This window comes from Macrobrachium rosenbergii, chromosome 16 (genome assembly GCF_040412425.1).
Source record: "Macrobrachium rosenbergii isolate ZJJX-2024 chromosome 16, ASM4041242v1, whole genome shotgun sequence".
Taxonomy (NCBI): Eukaryota; Metazoa; Arthropoda; class Malacostraca; order Decapoda; family Palaemonidae; genus Macrobrachium; species Macrobrachium rosenbergii.
The window spans coordinates 2,909,571-2,923,553 of record NC_089756.1 but is presented as its reverse complement, the minus strand read 5'-3'; the positions used below and the strand labels follow the sequence as shown (position 1 = coordinate 2,923,553).

At 34.9% G+C, this 13,983-nt stretch overlaps 1 protein-coding gene across 2 annotated transcripts in view; it reads right to left on the bottom strand.

The window, feature by feature from the left end:
* The window catches only part of LOC136847054 (ER degradation-enhancing alpha-mannosidase-like protein 1), a 170,682-nt gene that overhangs the window by 17,934 nt on the left and 138,765 nt on the right, over nucleotides 1–13,983 (bottom strand). Inside the window, exons 2-5 of one of the 2 annotated variants that reach the window (XM_067118296.1) lie at nucleotides 11,416–11,592; nucleotides 7,362–7,533; nucleotides 5,965–6,148; nucleotides 3,387–3,561 (exon numbers count right to left, since the gene is read on the bottom strand). In XM_067118296.1, coding sequence (XP_066974397.1) covers nucleotides 3,387–3,561; nucleotides 5,965–6,148; nucleotides 7,362–7,533; nucleotides 11,416–11,592 — 708 coding nt within the window. The remainder of the gene's footprint in view (nucleotides 1–3,386; nucleotides 3,562–5,964; nucleotides 6,149–7,361; nucleotides 7,534–11,415; nucleotides 11,593–13,983) is intronic. The other variant, XM_067118297.1, reaches the window with a different exon arrangement.

Below are 13,983 nucleotides of genomic sequence, written 5' to 3'. Positions count from 1 at the left end.
GAAACTACAAGACGGGAGAGAGCTATGATCTCTCTCAACTGCTCGCTTACAAGGCGGGGGAGAATCGGAGTCCATAGAAGGGCCTAACCTTTTCAGTGGTCTAGATAGAAGCGAGAAACGGTCACTACGTCTCTTAGATTTGGGCGAGTCTGATCCACTTGAAGAAAGAGTGTGAGTATTTAATCTAATACCTTTCCAACGGTATTCGTCCGCGGCCTGGGATCGGTGGACAACGGGTTCGGATGAGGCGACGACTGCTCATGGGCAAACCCCGCCGACCTCCCTTGGACTGTCAGTTTGCTTCCTCCCATGTTTGCAAGGGGAATTAGCAGGGACCTTGGTCTAGGAGCAACACTATTAAATTTGTCCATTAGGACCTTCACAGAATTCCCAATTTGGGACACCGTATTTACACGTAAATTAAATTTCTGGTCTACCCGTGCTTCTAAGCTGGCAATGGCATTGGGTTCAGCAGAATAAGAATTATGTACAGGAGTGACGGGAAAAGCTGGAGGGCTGGAAATGGGAGAAAAGGCTGTCACAGGCATCGAAGGGATAGGTAAATCATCAATATCTTCCCTTGAAGAATGGCTTACTAGCAGAAGCCTTTGCTTCAGCCCTAGCTGTGGCTTTCCTAATTCTGTCTCTTTTCAATTTGTCTAAATGAGACTGTAAAGTTTTCCATTTACCCTGATCCCAGTCTTTCCATTCGTCACAAGTCAATTCAGGAGAACAAATTTGTTCCCTCAAGTACAACAAACTGCATGTTGGTTGTATTTAACCATGAGTCTAGTTTTGCAGCCTTTGCTGCAGTCTAAAGCTGGATAAACTAGAGTCAGACATAAATTTCAAGAATTCCAAATGAATAAGTACCAATCAAATTATCCAAAAAACTAGCTAAGCTAATAGCTGCGCTACCAACAAAAGAGTACTTCACCAAAGACATTCTCCGACATTCGGTGAAAACGAAAACGAGAGCTGCTAATAACTGGTGTTCAGTCATTAACCGGCAGAAACGAATTGAGCTCCTTAGCTAAGTTGTACCTATTCTTCCCCCAAAGTGGGCGGGGCAACATACCTACACTCAAAACAAAAGAGCGCTACCGCGAATTTCGAATTTTGAGCTGCCGCGTAAAGTAGAAACTATAGCTATGTAATTATTTGGTAAGTTACTTATATAAAATCTTCATTTCAGGGGCTGGTTTTCCGAGGCACTTACGTTCCCGGTGGTTGTTATCTATCCTTGCACAATTACTCCCAAATTTCAGGAGACCATTCCTGTCTTTCTCATCCTCAATAAAATTGAAAAGTTAGTCTGGACTTACCTGTATTCTATTTTACAAGTCACAACTCTGAAAATATTGAATAATGGCAATGACATTACCTTGAAAAGTGGCCCTATGCTTTCTAAACTCAAGAATTAACTTTCAATCCTTTCACCTATAACTTCACTTTCTTTAGTGATTAGTCTTATAACTTGAAAAAACAAGAGGCAATAATTATTGACATAAAGAGAGAACTTTGTTAACATTTTCTTTTTATTTCCTATTCTATTGTCTTCTGTTTTCATTTTCACACATTATGCTGAAATTGGGTTGCTTTGCAAGTTGATAATCTTTTTAAAGCTTGTGTTACGTATATTTTAAATATTACTGTAATGAAATTCATAAGTTTCCCATAATGAACACTGACCTGTGTCCAAGATTCTTACAAAATTTGCATTTCCCTCCAAGGATGTTAAGAAAATTCTGGATAATCTTGATAGCCGGGGTGGGGAAGATCCTGATGGTTCCTTCCCTTTGTTTTTTAAAAAAGTTTCTAGTGTGTTGTCTCCCAATATTACTAGATTCTACAGATTTTTATGTCAACATAGTATCTTTGTGGATGAGCACAATCTTACTAATACAGTGCCTGTTCCAAAGAGTGGCATATCTGCAGACTGCAGTAACTACAGGCCAGTCTCTATTCTCCCTGTGCTCTCCAAAGTTGCTATATAAGAATGTGGAATCTAAAGGATTGTTAGCTGATAGTCAGTGTGCATATAGGAAGCAGTTAGGTACTTGCGATGCTCTTTTAGATCTGTCATGCTATTTGCAAGGGAAACTTGATTAGGGTTTTGAGTGCAGAGTAATTCAAATATATTTTAATACTGGTTTCGATTTAGTAACTCACAAGGCACTTGCTTATAAACTTTAGAATCTAGGTGGATATGTTTTAGGATTACTTCAATATATCCTTACAGGTAGGCAGCAGCGACTTGCTGTTTACAGGATCTTTAGTGAACCATGACCTACTGTGTCTGGAGTTCCATAGGGCAGTGTTCTTGGTCCACTGTTATTTTTAGTGCATACAAGTGATATGCTTGTTGGCCTGGAAAACAAGATTATTAAGTATGCTGATGAAACAACACTTGTGGGTTTCAGAGTCTCCACTTATGAGAAATGGACCAAAATCTGGGAATAGTAGTCTCTGGGGTATGAGGCTGAACTCCAGTAAAATGAAAACACTATTGATTAGCAGATCTCGAACAGATTTCCCACCCCATCCTCCCCTTCATGTGGATGGAGCTTTGCTGAATGAGTCTGAATCTTCAACTATTCCAGATGTAACTTCTGACTCACATCTAACTTTTGAGAAACATCTAATGAAAGTTTCAGCAAATACCACACGAAAGTTAGGTATTGTTCGTAAGGCCTCATATATTTATAGCAGTGATAAAATCAATGCAACCTGTTTTAGGTCATTTGTACTTCTTTACTGGAATACTGTTCTCTGGTGTGGATGTCTGCTTCTGCCAGAGATTTATCGCTTTTAGATAGAATGGTTTGTGGTGGTAGGTTTCTGTTTCCTAATAGTTTTATTATGACTTGGACCATTGACGGATGGTCTCTTGTTTGTCACTTTTTCATGTGTTGTAGTTCAACAGAGATCTTTCAATTTCACAATTGATCCCTGATCCCCTTTATCTGCTGAGAGCAACCAGATTCGCTGAACAGCAGCACCAATATGTAGTAAATGTGGCTCGCTGTCGAACTTCTCAGTTCCCGAGGTCCTTTAGTCCTCACACCATTGGACTGTGGAACAGCCTCCACAGGATGTCGTGCAATTAGAACTTCGAAAATTCAAGCAAAAATGCAATGCATTACTACCCTAATACTATTCTTCTTGCATTTTAATACATTTTTATCTATTTATTTATTTTTTTTAATAAGTGGTATCTCTTCTTTAAGTATTTCCCTTTACTTCCTCTTATTTCTTCCTATTGAACACCATCTTCTTTGGAAGCTTGAATTTCAAGTCAATGGCCCCTGTGGGCTTGTTCCAAATGAATAGGTTTCATCTACTGAATAATAATAATAAGTAGGGTAAATTACTTATAAACTTACCCTCTCCTCATGTACTGCTTAGCAAGTGTGTAAGTTTTGTTAAACATGACATAATCTTCAGGATCTCCAAACAATATGTAACTTTTGAGCAAATATTCAAAGTAACTGTCGAGGCCAGCTCCAACTCCGCTCAGTTCCCCCATCCACTTGCCAGTGTTAACATCAACCACATTGCCTATGGGAAGTGATAAGAAATCAGCATACATCCACTTCCTCCTTACAAGTCTAGACCATTTATTGATAGATTTTTTTCATTAAAATTGTACAAAATCTAAAACTAAACCTCCATGAGGTTGGTTCCCAAAGACGCTCTAGAAAAAAATCCTTATATAGTGACTGACTCTTTAAGCACAGTTTGAGAATATGAAAGTAAATAATAAATACAGAAAAATAGCTGAAAAATAAATTGCTAATTAGTAAAAAAGAAAAGATCATAAATACTTATAATGCAAAGTTTTTACAGCTGATTATGCAGTGCAGTACAAACAGTTAACCCTTAAACGCCGAGCCTCTATTTACAAAAGTGTCTGCTATATGCCGGCAGCGTTCGGGAGTTAGCGCCGAAGCGGAAAAAAAAAGTTTTTTTCAAAAAATCACAGCACGCTTAGTTTTCAAGATTAAGAGTTCATTTTTGGCTCCCTTTTTTGTCATTGCCTGAAGGTTAGTATGCAACCATCAGAAATAAACAAAATATCATTATCATATATAAATATTGAAATATATGACAGCGCGAAAAGAAAATTTCATATATAATTGTATACAAATCGCGCTGTGAGCAAAACGGTTAAAGCTAATGAGTTATTTTTTTTCTTTGTATTATACACTAAATTGAAATGATTTTGGTATATAACAAATTGTAAAACGATCAAAGCAACACAGAGAAAATATTATCACAAAATGATGCATGAATTTGTAACATGCGGACGTAAAAGAAGTTTTTTCAAAAAATTCACCATAAATCTAAATATTGTGCTAGAGACTTCCTGTTTGTTACAAAATGAAGGTAATTGATTGAATATTACTAGACTGTAAGTGTTTTAGCTTACAATTACAGTTTTCGACCATTTCAGTCTAGTTAAAGTTGACCGAAGGTAGAATTTTTTCTATTTATCATGATTTATATGAAAATATTTCAAGACTGATAAAAGCTACAACCATGAGTTATTTTTTGTTGTATTCTACATGAAATTGTGCACATTTTCATATATAAAACTTTATGTAACAGCTATTAGAAAAACGGTGCAAACATTACGACAAAGTGACGAAAGAATTTCTGAGATGTTCGGCCGAGTTACCGTGCGGACGTAAGGAAAAAGTTTTTTTCAAAGATTCACCATAAATCGAAATATTGTGCTAGAGACTTCCAATTTGTTGCAAAATGAAGGTAAATGATTGAATATTACTAGAATGTAAGAGTTTTAGCTTACAATTGCGTTTTTCGACCATTTCGGTCGAGTCAAAGTTGACCGAAGGTTGAAATTTTTCTATTTATCGTGATTTATATGAAAATTTTTTCAAAACTGATAAAAGCTACAACCATGGGTTGTTTTTTGTTGTATTTTACATGAAATTGCGCACATTTTCATATATAAAACTTTATGTAACAACTAACATAAAACGGTGCAAAAATTACAACAAAATGACGAAAGAATTTCTGAAATTTTCGGCCGAGTTACCACGCGGGCGTAAGGAAAAAAGTGTTTCAAAACTTCACCATAAATCAAAATATTGTGCTAGAGACTTCCAATTTGTTGCAAAATGAAGGTAAATGATTGAATATTACTAGGATGTAGGAGTTTTAGCTTACAATTGCATTTTTCGACCATTTCCGTGAAGTCAAAGTTGACCGAAGGTTGAAATTTTTTGTAGTCGACGTACGGTACGTCCACTCGGCACCTGACAGACAATTTTAGTCGACGTACGATATGTCCAGTCGGCGTTTAAGGGTTAATGATCTTTTCTAACTTCTTTGTTGTCAGACTTCACAACATATAAACATTTTTTGAATTTCATATATTTACCTATCATCAACAGATTCTCCCAGGCCCAAAAATGGATGTTGGCTTACCTAAATCATTTTATTTCCAGTCTCCAATATGATTACAGTAGTGTAATGCCTACATAGCTGAAGGTGCTATATTTACGATATAAAACTATTTATTTTAAGTTGGATAACTATGTGGGGGGAGAGAGAAGGGAAAATATGAAAATAAATAGCTGCAAGCAACAAAACTCAGGTCTGAAGTGGCTCCATCAAGAACCTCCATTACTGTCTATCCAACTTCTTTGATATCGTCATTTCATTTTTAATTTTTCAACTCAAATAAAAGCAATCTCTGTGCCAATCCTAAATGAATAAAGAAATAGGACTTAAAGGTCTGGTTAATAATTTTTTATAAATAACCTTTCACAGTCTTCTTTTCTTCATACAATACTTTGAAAAAGTTTATTTTCTATTTCAGTGAATCACATATAAAACAACTAATGCATAGCCAAACATTATTATTAAATAGAAGAGCAAAAGCTTTGCATGAATTTTCAGCTTTTAACAACAGTGTTACATTACTTGTGAACATACCTAATAAGCCAGTTTGTGCATTTCTCAACTTCCACAGCACCTTATTTGCTCTCCTGGCAGACATCTCATAGACTGGATCACCAATGAGACGGCTTAGTATTCCAAATTCGACCAACAAGGATCCTGCACCGGCTGTGCAAGTGTCTGTCCGGCTGCCTTTAGGTACACCTTCCCGTAAATTCACCTATGCATAATTTGAATATGCCCTTGTAGTCTTCGCTTTCAGTAAGAGAAAATGTACATTAAATATACACAAAACAACTAGATAAACCTATTGGTTCATCAAAATTACTCCATACTGCCTCATGAAGAAAAATATCAAAATTACCTATCAATTAAAAGCTGCCTCCTATGATTATTCACCACACATAGCAGCAAGCGAAAGGAGTTGACTTTTGCTCACATCCACCTCTTACAAAAAGATACAAAACAAAAAATCATTTGAAACTTACAAATGCTCTTAACATGTGTTCCAGAAATTAACAGACAAGTTCATTTTACTGCACTAAATAATTTGTCACACAGTCAGTTATTTTAACACACAAATGTTTTAAGTTGAAAAAAGCAAAAGGATTACAGTATTGACTAAAACCTAAATCCTCTGGATTTTGTATTACTGTAACTGTATCAAAGACATTAATTATCAGTTAAAATATTGCATGTTCTTGTATGCCTAAAAGCCATCAACCACATAATTTCCCTGTCATTTAAATTTTTTCTTGATACAAGGACATAAAAAATAATCAATGAAATGTTTCCTAGCATATAAGGCTGTCTGAAAAAAATTTCATTTCTTTACTGCCATCTTTGGCAAGAAAAACATTCAAGCAGAAGCACAGCTCAATTAACTAGCGGAAATATTCATTCTTTCTTGGAAATGAAATTATGGAGTAGACATACACTTCATTAGCTATGTTCATTCTGTCAACTTCCTTAGTGCACTGTCAGTCACAAGCATTTTAAAATCTTAAACAAATTCAAGAGCAAAAATCCTTTCCTGCAAGAGCAATCTTGGTGGACTTCTTTGCCACAAGCATGAACATTCTCCCAGAGGAAGAAACGCTAAACAGTATAACATAATCAGTTAACAATAAGCTGGAATTGACACCTAAATATAGATTTGCCAGTTCAAAACATGGCTTTCTGTTACTTAACAGCATTAATGTCAATCAGCTCTAAACATAAACATGAAATAAATGGTGGACGACTCCAACCATCATGAGGAAGAAAGCTGTAGCAAGAATTCTACACTGGAAAATCTGGATATCCAGACAAGAAAACATAACTTCTTGTGCCAAGTAACATGAAAAGCCTCATTTCTGTAGCTTTAATAAATGAGAAGAAACAAACAAGAAAACATACCCACTGGAAATCAGTTCTATAAAAATAAGCCTTACCCTTGGGTGTGGAAGACCTGTTTTTGAGTTATCAAAGGCAGGTAAGAACCTGGAAGCCAGATCTGATGCCATTTCCAATAGCTCCCCATCATACCAGTCTGGCTCTAGATTTCCAAAAGGCTGACTCTCATCCAAAATAAGGAGATGAGCAGATAATAAGGCCCCTAGAAGCCTGGGATAAAGAGAAATTAAAACATATACATTATGTAACACTAAAATATGTAATGTACTATACTAACTTGGCTGGTGCACAGCAAGACAACTTGAGCAAAATAAGGACTAAGTACAAATGCTGCATGTTTTCAGAAATATAAAGAGACTGACTAACAAGAGTTTATGTAAAAACAACCTTTCACCAACAGTTGCAGAAGTTGCTGCATAGAACAAGAGTTACACTCTCAGAGTACAAGGTACATACTTCTAATATTAAGTTCACTAAAAAATAAGGCATACAAATATATTTCATGACATAAAACAGGAGGAAAATCGTGTTTTGCAGAAAATTATTAATTTTTATATATCTAAAAAATTTTCCTCACAGTAATAAAACTAGAACAGAAAAACTGCTCTTTCTCTCTCTCTCCTTCAATGAAAATAAAATTTGTGAAAATCTGTAGAAAAGCTGCCATGACTAAGTAACCCTGATACTTGTCCTTCTGACCACAGCCTCATTTTATGAAGTTATTAGGTAACATTTATAATTTTCTGAACACCTGGCTGAGCACCTGTTTATCTGAACCTATTGCTTTACCTTGACAGTGCCCTTTTCTACATCAATTAACCGCTGATTACTTTACTCACATTACTTCTACTACCTAGTACTGAAGTTTGAAAAATGGAAAAACAGGAAATATTTATGCTTCCAACATAATCTCTTTAAGAGATTAAGGTCTGAGATGTCATTTGCTGTTGCTTTTAAATTATAAGAGTAATGCATAACATTAAGTTTCCATATTTATCAAATACAGTAACGCCTCATCTTACTCAATGTCACCTTATCATAATTCTGTACATATCAGCTAAATTATTATGATGGTTTTTGCTACACTTGTCAAATGTGGTACACTTTCAGGTAAATCTTTTAAATGAATTCTAAGTGTAAACTACAGTTTGGATTAAGCTAGAAACTATGTGTAATTACTGTTAGCAGAGAGATACTTGACAATGTTCAAGTGCATGTCATAATTTGAGTCTTTGTCACCTAACAGATTTTGCTGCTTATCAGAAAGCCAGGCCGAAAAGTGTAACAAGTTTACTGTATATGCTACTTTCCATGGGTCAAGCAAATACAGTACTGTACTGTATGACCAATTAACAACCAAACTGCTTTGAAAAAATAAAGGATGCCATGACCCTTCAGCAGCTTTCTTCTTTCATGTGTTGGCACTAATTCATTACAGCACTATTGTACTGTATCATTTCTGTAAATATGTGCACCCAGAAATAAACCCTTAAACGCCGAGCCTCTATTTACAAAAGTGTCTGCCGTATGCCGGCGGAGTCTGAGAGTTAGCCCCGAAGAGGAAAGAAAGTTTTTTTTTTAAAAACCACAGCACACTTAGTTTTTAAGATTAAGAGTTCATTCTTGGCTCCTTTTTCTCTCAATGCCTGAAATTTAGTATGCAGCCATCAGAAATGAAAAAAAATATCATTATCATATATAAATATTGGAATATAAGACAGTGCAAAAAAAATTTTCATATATAATTGTATACAAATCACGCTGCGAGCACAACGGTTAAAGCTAAGGAGTTATTTTCATTGTATTGTTCATTAAATTGCAATGATTTTGGTATATAACAAATTGTAAAACGATCAAAGCAACACAGAGAAAATATTATCACAAAATGATGCATGAATTCGTAACGAGCGGACGTAAAAAAAAGTTTTTTTCAAAAATTCACCATAAATCGAAATATTGTGCTAGAGACTTCCCGTCTGCTGCAAAATGAAAGTAAATGATTGAATATTACTTGAATATAATAGTTTTAGCTTACAATTGTATTTTTCGACCATTTCGGTCAAGTCAAAGTTGACCGAAGGTTGAAATCTTGGCACTTATCGTGATTTATATGAAAATATTTCAAAACTGATAAAAGCTACAACCATGAGTTATTTTTTGTTGTATTCTACATGAAATTGCACACATTTTTTATATATATAAAACTTTATGTAACGGCTAATATAAAACGGTGCAAAAATGACGACAAAGTGACTAAAGAAATTCTGAGATTTTCAGCAGAGTTAGCTTTGAGGTAAGGAAAAAGTTTTTCGAAAATTCACCATAAATCGAAATATTGTGCTAGAGACTTTTGTTTGTTGCAAAATAAAGGTAAATGATTGAATATTACTAGAATGTAAGAGTTTTAGCTCACAATTACATTTTTTCAACCATTTTGGTCGAGTCAAAGTTGACTGAAGATTGAAATTTTGGCATTTATGATTTATATGAAAATATGTCAAAATTGATAAAAGCTACAACCATGAGTTATTTTTTGTTGTATTCTACATGAAACTGCACACATTTTCATATATAAAACTTTATGTAACGCCTAATAGAAAACTGTGCAAAAATTACGACAAAGTGACTAAGAATTTCTGAGATTGCAAGAGCCTGACGCCGTCTCTTCTAAACACGTGTGTGTTCGTGTGTTCGTCGTCCATCGGAGTGGCGAGACGTTTGGCGTCTTCACAAACAGAAACATACACACTGTTTGATACAGAAGATTCGTTGGAACATTATGAGTACATGATTAGAATGCTTGCATGGCAATACAAGTAGTGGTGATTGTACATACATCAAGACAACAATGGTTAGGGAGAAACAGACGGAAATATTGTATGGTTGAAATCGCGTTCCTTTAGAGAAAGAAAACAAGATGCTCTTGTTGTCTTGTCCACTCCGATGGACGACGAACACACGAACACACACGTGTTTGGAAGAGACGACGTCAGGCTCTTACAAGATTTTCAGCAGAGTTAGAGCAGACGTAAGGAAAAAGTTTTTTTCAAAAATTCACCATAAATGGAAATATTGTGCTAAAGACTTCTCGTTTGTTGCAAAATGAAGGTAAATGATTGAATATTACTACAATGTAAGAGTTTTAGCTTACAATTGCATTTTTCGACCATTTCCGTGATTTATATGAAAATATGTCAAAATTGATAAAAGTTACAAACATTAGTTATTTGTTGTTGTATTCTAAATGAAATTGTGCACATTTTCATATATAAAACTTTATGTAATGGCTAATACAAAACAGTGCAAAAATTACGACAAAGTGACTAAAGAATTTCTGAGATTTTCAGCAGAGTTAGAGCAGATGTAAGGAAAAAGTTTTTTTCAAAAATTCACCATAAATCGAATTATTGTGCTAGAGACTTCTTGTTTGTTGCAAAATGAAGGTAAATGATTGAATATTACTCGTATGTAAGAGTTTTAGCTTACAATTGCATTATTCGACCATTTTTGTCAAGTCAAAGTTGACCGAAGGTTGAAATTTTGGCACTTATCGTGATTTATATGAAAATATGTCAAAATTTATAAAAGCTACAACCATGAGTTATTTTTTGTTGTATTCTACATGAAATTGCACACATTTTCATATATAAAACTTTATTTAAAGGCTAATAGAAAATGGTGCAAAAATTACAACAAAGTGACTAAAGAATTTTTGAGATTTTCAGCAGAGTTAGCTGATGCTTTCTAGTGGGAGAAGAAAGAAATTCGCGCATGCGCAGCTGGGTCACGCTTGTAAACAAAACAACAGCGTGATACGTGAACTCCCAGCATCCCTCAAGGCATGTGATTTAAAATTTTTCGCAAACGAGGCCTATAAGTATTTTTCCGCGAATATTTAAAAAACTTTTTGTAGTCAATATATTTTACATCCACTCGGCACCTGACAGACAACTTTTGTCGACATAAAATATGTCCAGTCGGCGTTAAAGGGTTAACTGGCCACAATATACATTCAAATGGATATTAGAACCCTGTAGTTACTGCAGTGCAGTATCAAACATGTTTATAATACTGTACTTCAAATTTGCTTACCTGATATTGGCTTCAAAAACTTGCACAGTAGTGTTCTTGTCAAAAGTAACATTTTCAATAACTAACTGGACAGCCTTACGAAATCCACTAGTATCACCCAGAATTGCAAGTGTGTCGAGCGCATCTATTAACGTTAGTGAATAGTCACCTAAAATGTCATTGATGTTGATATTGGACCTGAAAGTAAAATGTACATCTAATTTATAATAAACAATGCAAAAGGAAATGGAAAAAAAAGTAGAAACATGCTTTGCAGCCATAAAATGTAATTTTTATATATCTTAAGCTTAAAAAATCATGAAGTAAAATGATAAAAGTAAAAGAAGACTGGGCATTAAGGTAATTTCACACAAGGAAACTAAAAAGTTAAGAATGGACATCCATAGTATATTACAGTATATAAAGCATATCAGAACATTTCAGAAAACGGTTATACTGTACGGTCATACCACAGTGTCACAGAGCTAGATGTGAAATTGAAGGCACTAACACTCAAACAAACTGCCTAATGTTCAATTCTATCAGGAGGAAAACATGAGCAATAATTCAAATGTAACAATAATAATCCAAATTGGGGGTTAACACAGCTCATGACAAATTAATTCCTCAACAAACACATGATGCATAAATTTTTCTCTGTCTACTTTATGCTTTAAGCATTTTTTACCATTACTATTGTTTTCCTTACAACTAACCATTTTAAGGGATCACAATGGGATACCAGGAATTTTTTGATAACGTAGTCTTGTTTTTTCCTCAAGGAGTTACCTTCCATGGGTCTGTTAGAGCTCCATGGTGACTAAACTAATATCAAAGAATTCTCTTTTAGCCATTCTCTTGGCCAGGGATTGTGTCATAATGATAAACACTATAACCTGTGGTGGAGTATGTAATGGACTCCACGATAAGAGGACTCTTTCCCTTATCTTACAGTGAAGCTGTACCCAGGTTATTTCCTTCGTTAAACCTGCTAGAAGAAGAAGAAGAAGAAGTGATTACTGCGCATGCACAGTCTGCCACACTGTCAACAAACAGACTGGCAAGAGACCAAGGAAGCCATTACCTTTCTTTGGTTGACTGACAATGGATTCGATTCTTGTCAGTGCTCCAGAATTCAATAATTATAGAAAAACCAAAAGAAGCAAGTTAAGGGCTTAGTTTCAAGTCCCAGTTAAAGTTTTAGTTTTAAACTTTTGTAATTGGTAGATAATTTGTGTGAAAGCTGAAAACCGGCTTCTCTTGTTAACACATAGCCAGCACTAAGCCATTTTATTATTAATATAGAAAATCTTTTCAGATTATACGATGTCTACAATAATCTAGGAAGTAGCCTAGATCAGAGTAAGAGAAAATAACAGACTATAGCCTTAAGTGTGAACTAAATAACCAGTTAGTAGCCTAAATTAAGTAAGAACCTTTTAAAGACGAGAAAAATGGTGGCCTAGCTATAGGGCTATATATTAGAGAGTTTTTCTGTTTTATATAGTTTATAGTTTTATATGATCTAAGTAACTGGGATGAGGCAGTACCCTATACTGGTTAAGTAATGACCTTCTATGAAACATCCCATTACTGGACTACACATTAGCTTAAAACAGGTAGCCTAGGTCCAGATGAAACAGTAATTTGGGCTAGATAAAATGGCAGCCTAGATTTAAGGCTACATGTTGAGTTAATTTTGTCTAATGTAACCTGTACCCTTATTAATCAAATAACCTTGATTAGGTAGTAACCTAGATTACAGTAAGGAAGAAACCTTTAAAGTAATAACTTAAGACCAGGTAGCCTCAGGTTAGATATAAACAATAATCTGAGATACACAAAATGGTAGCCTAGGTATACGGTTACATATTAGTGATTTTCTCTTTTACATAGCCTATATATTAAGAGTGATCTAAATAATCTGAATTAGGCAATACCCTATCCTAGGTTAAGTGAGAACATTTTAAGAAATTTCCTATTATTGGCCTAAGTGGTATCTTACACCAAGTAGCTTGGGATTAGATAAAAACAATAATCTGGGCTAGACAAAACGGTAGGCTAGCTATTAGGTTACATATTAGTGAGTTTCTGTTTTAAATAGCCTTTACATTTTAAGTGTGATCTAAACAATCCGAATTAGGCAATACCCTATCCTAGGTTAAGTGAGAATGTTTTAAGAAATATCCTATTATATTGGCCTAAGCGGTAGTTAAGACCAAATAGCCTAAGATTAGATATAAACAGTAACCTAGGCTAGACAAAACGGTAACCTAGTTTTACGCCTTGGTAGCCTATTTATAAGGCTACATATTAGTGGGGTGCTTATGTAGCCTGTATCCTTAAAGGTGATATAGACCTAGATCAGGCAGTAGCCTAACTAGATTAAGTAAGATTCCCTTTACAGAATATCCTATTATTAGCCTAAAACAGTAGTTCAGATTAAATAAAGCAGTGGCTGAATATCAGATAAAAGAGTAGCTGAACATCCGATAAAAGAGTAGTCTCGGACAGATAAAACAGTAAACTAGATTATAAGAGGTTCTTTCCTGCATAGCTTATATCCTTAAGTGTGATTTAAATAAGCCT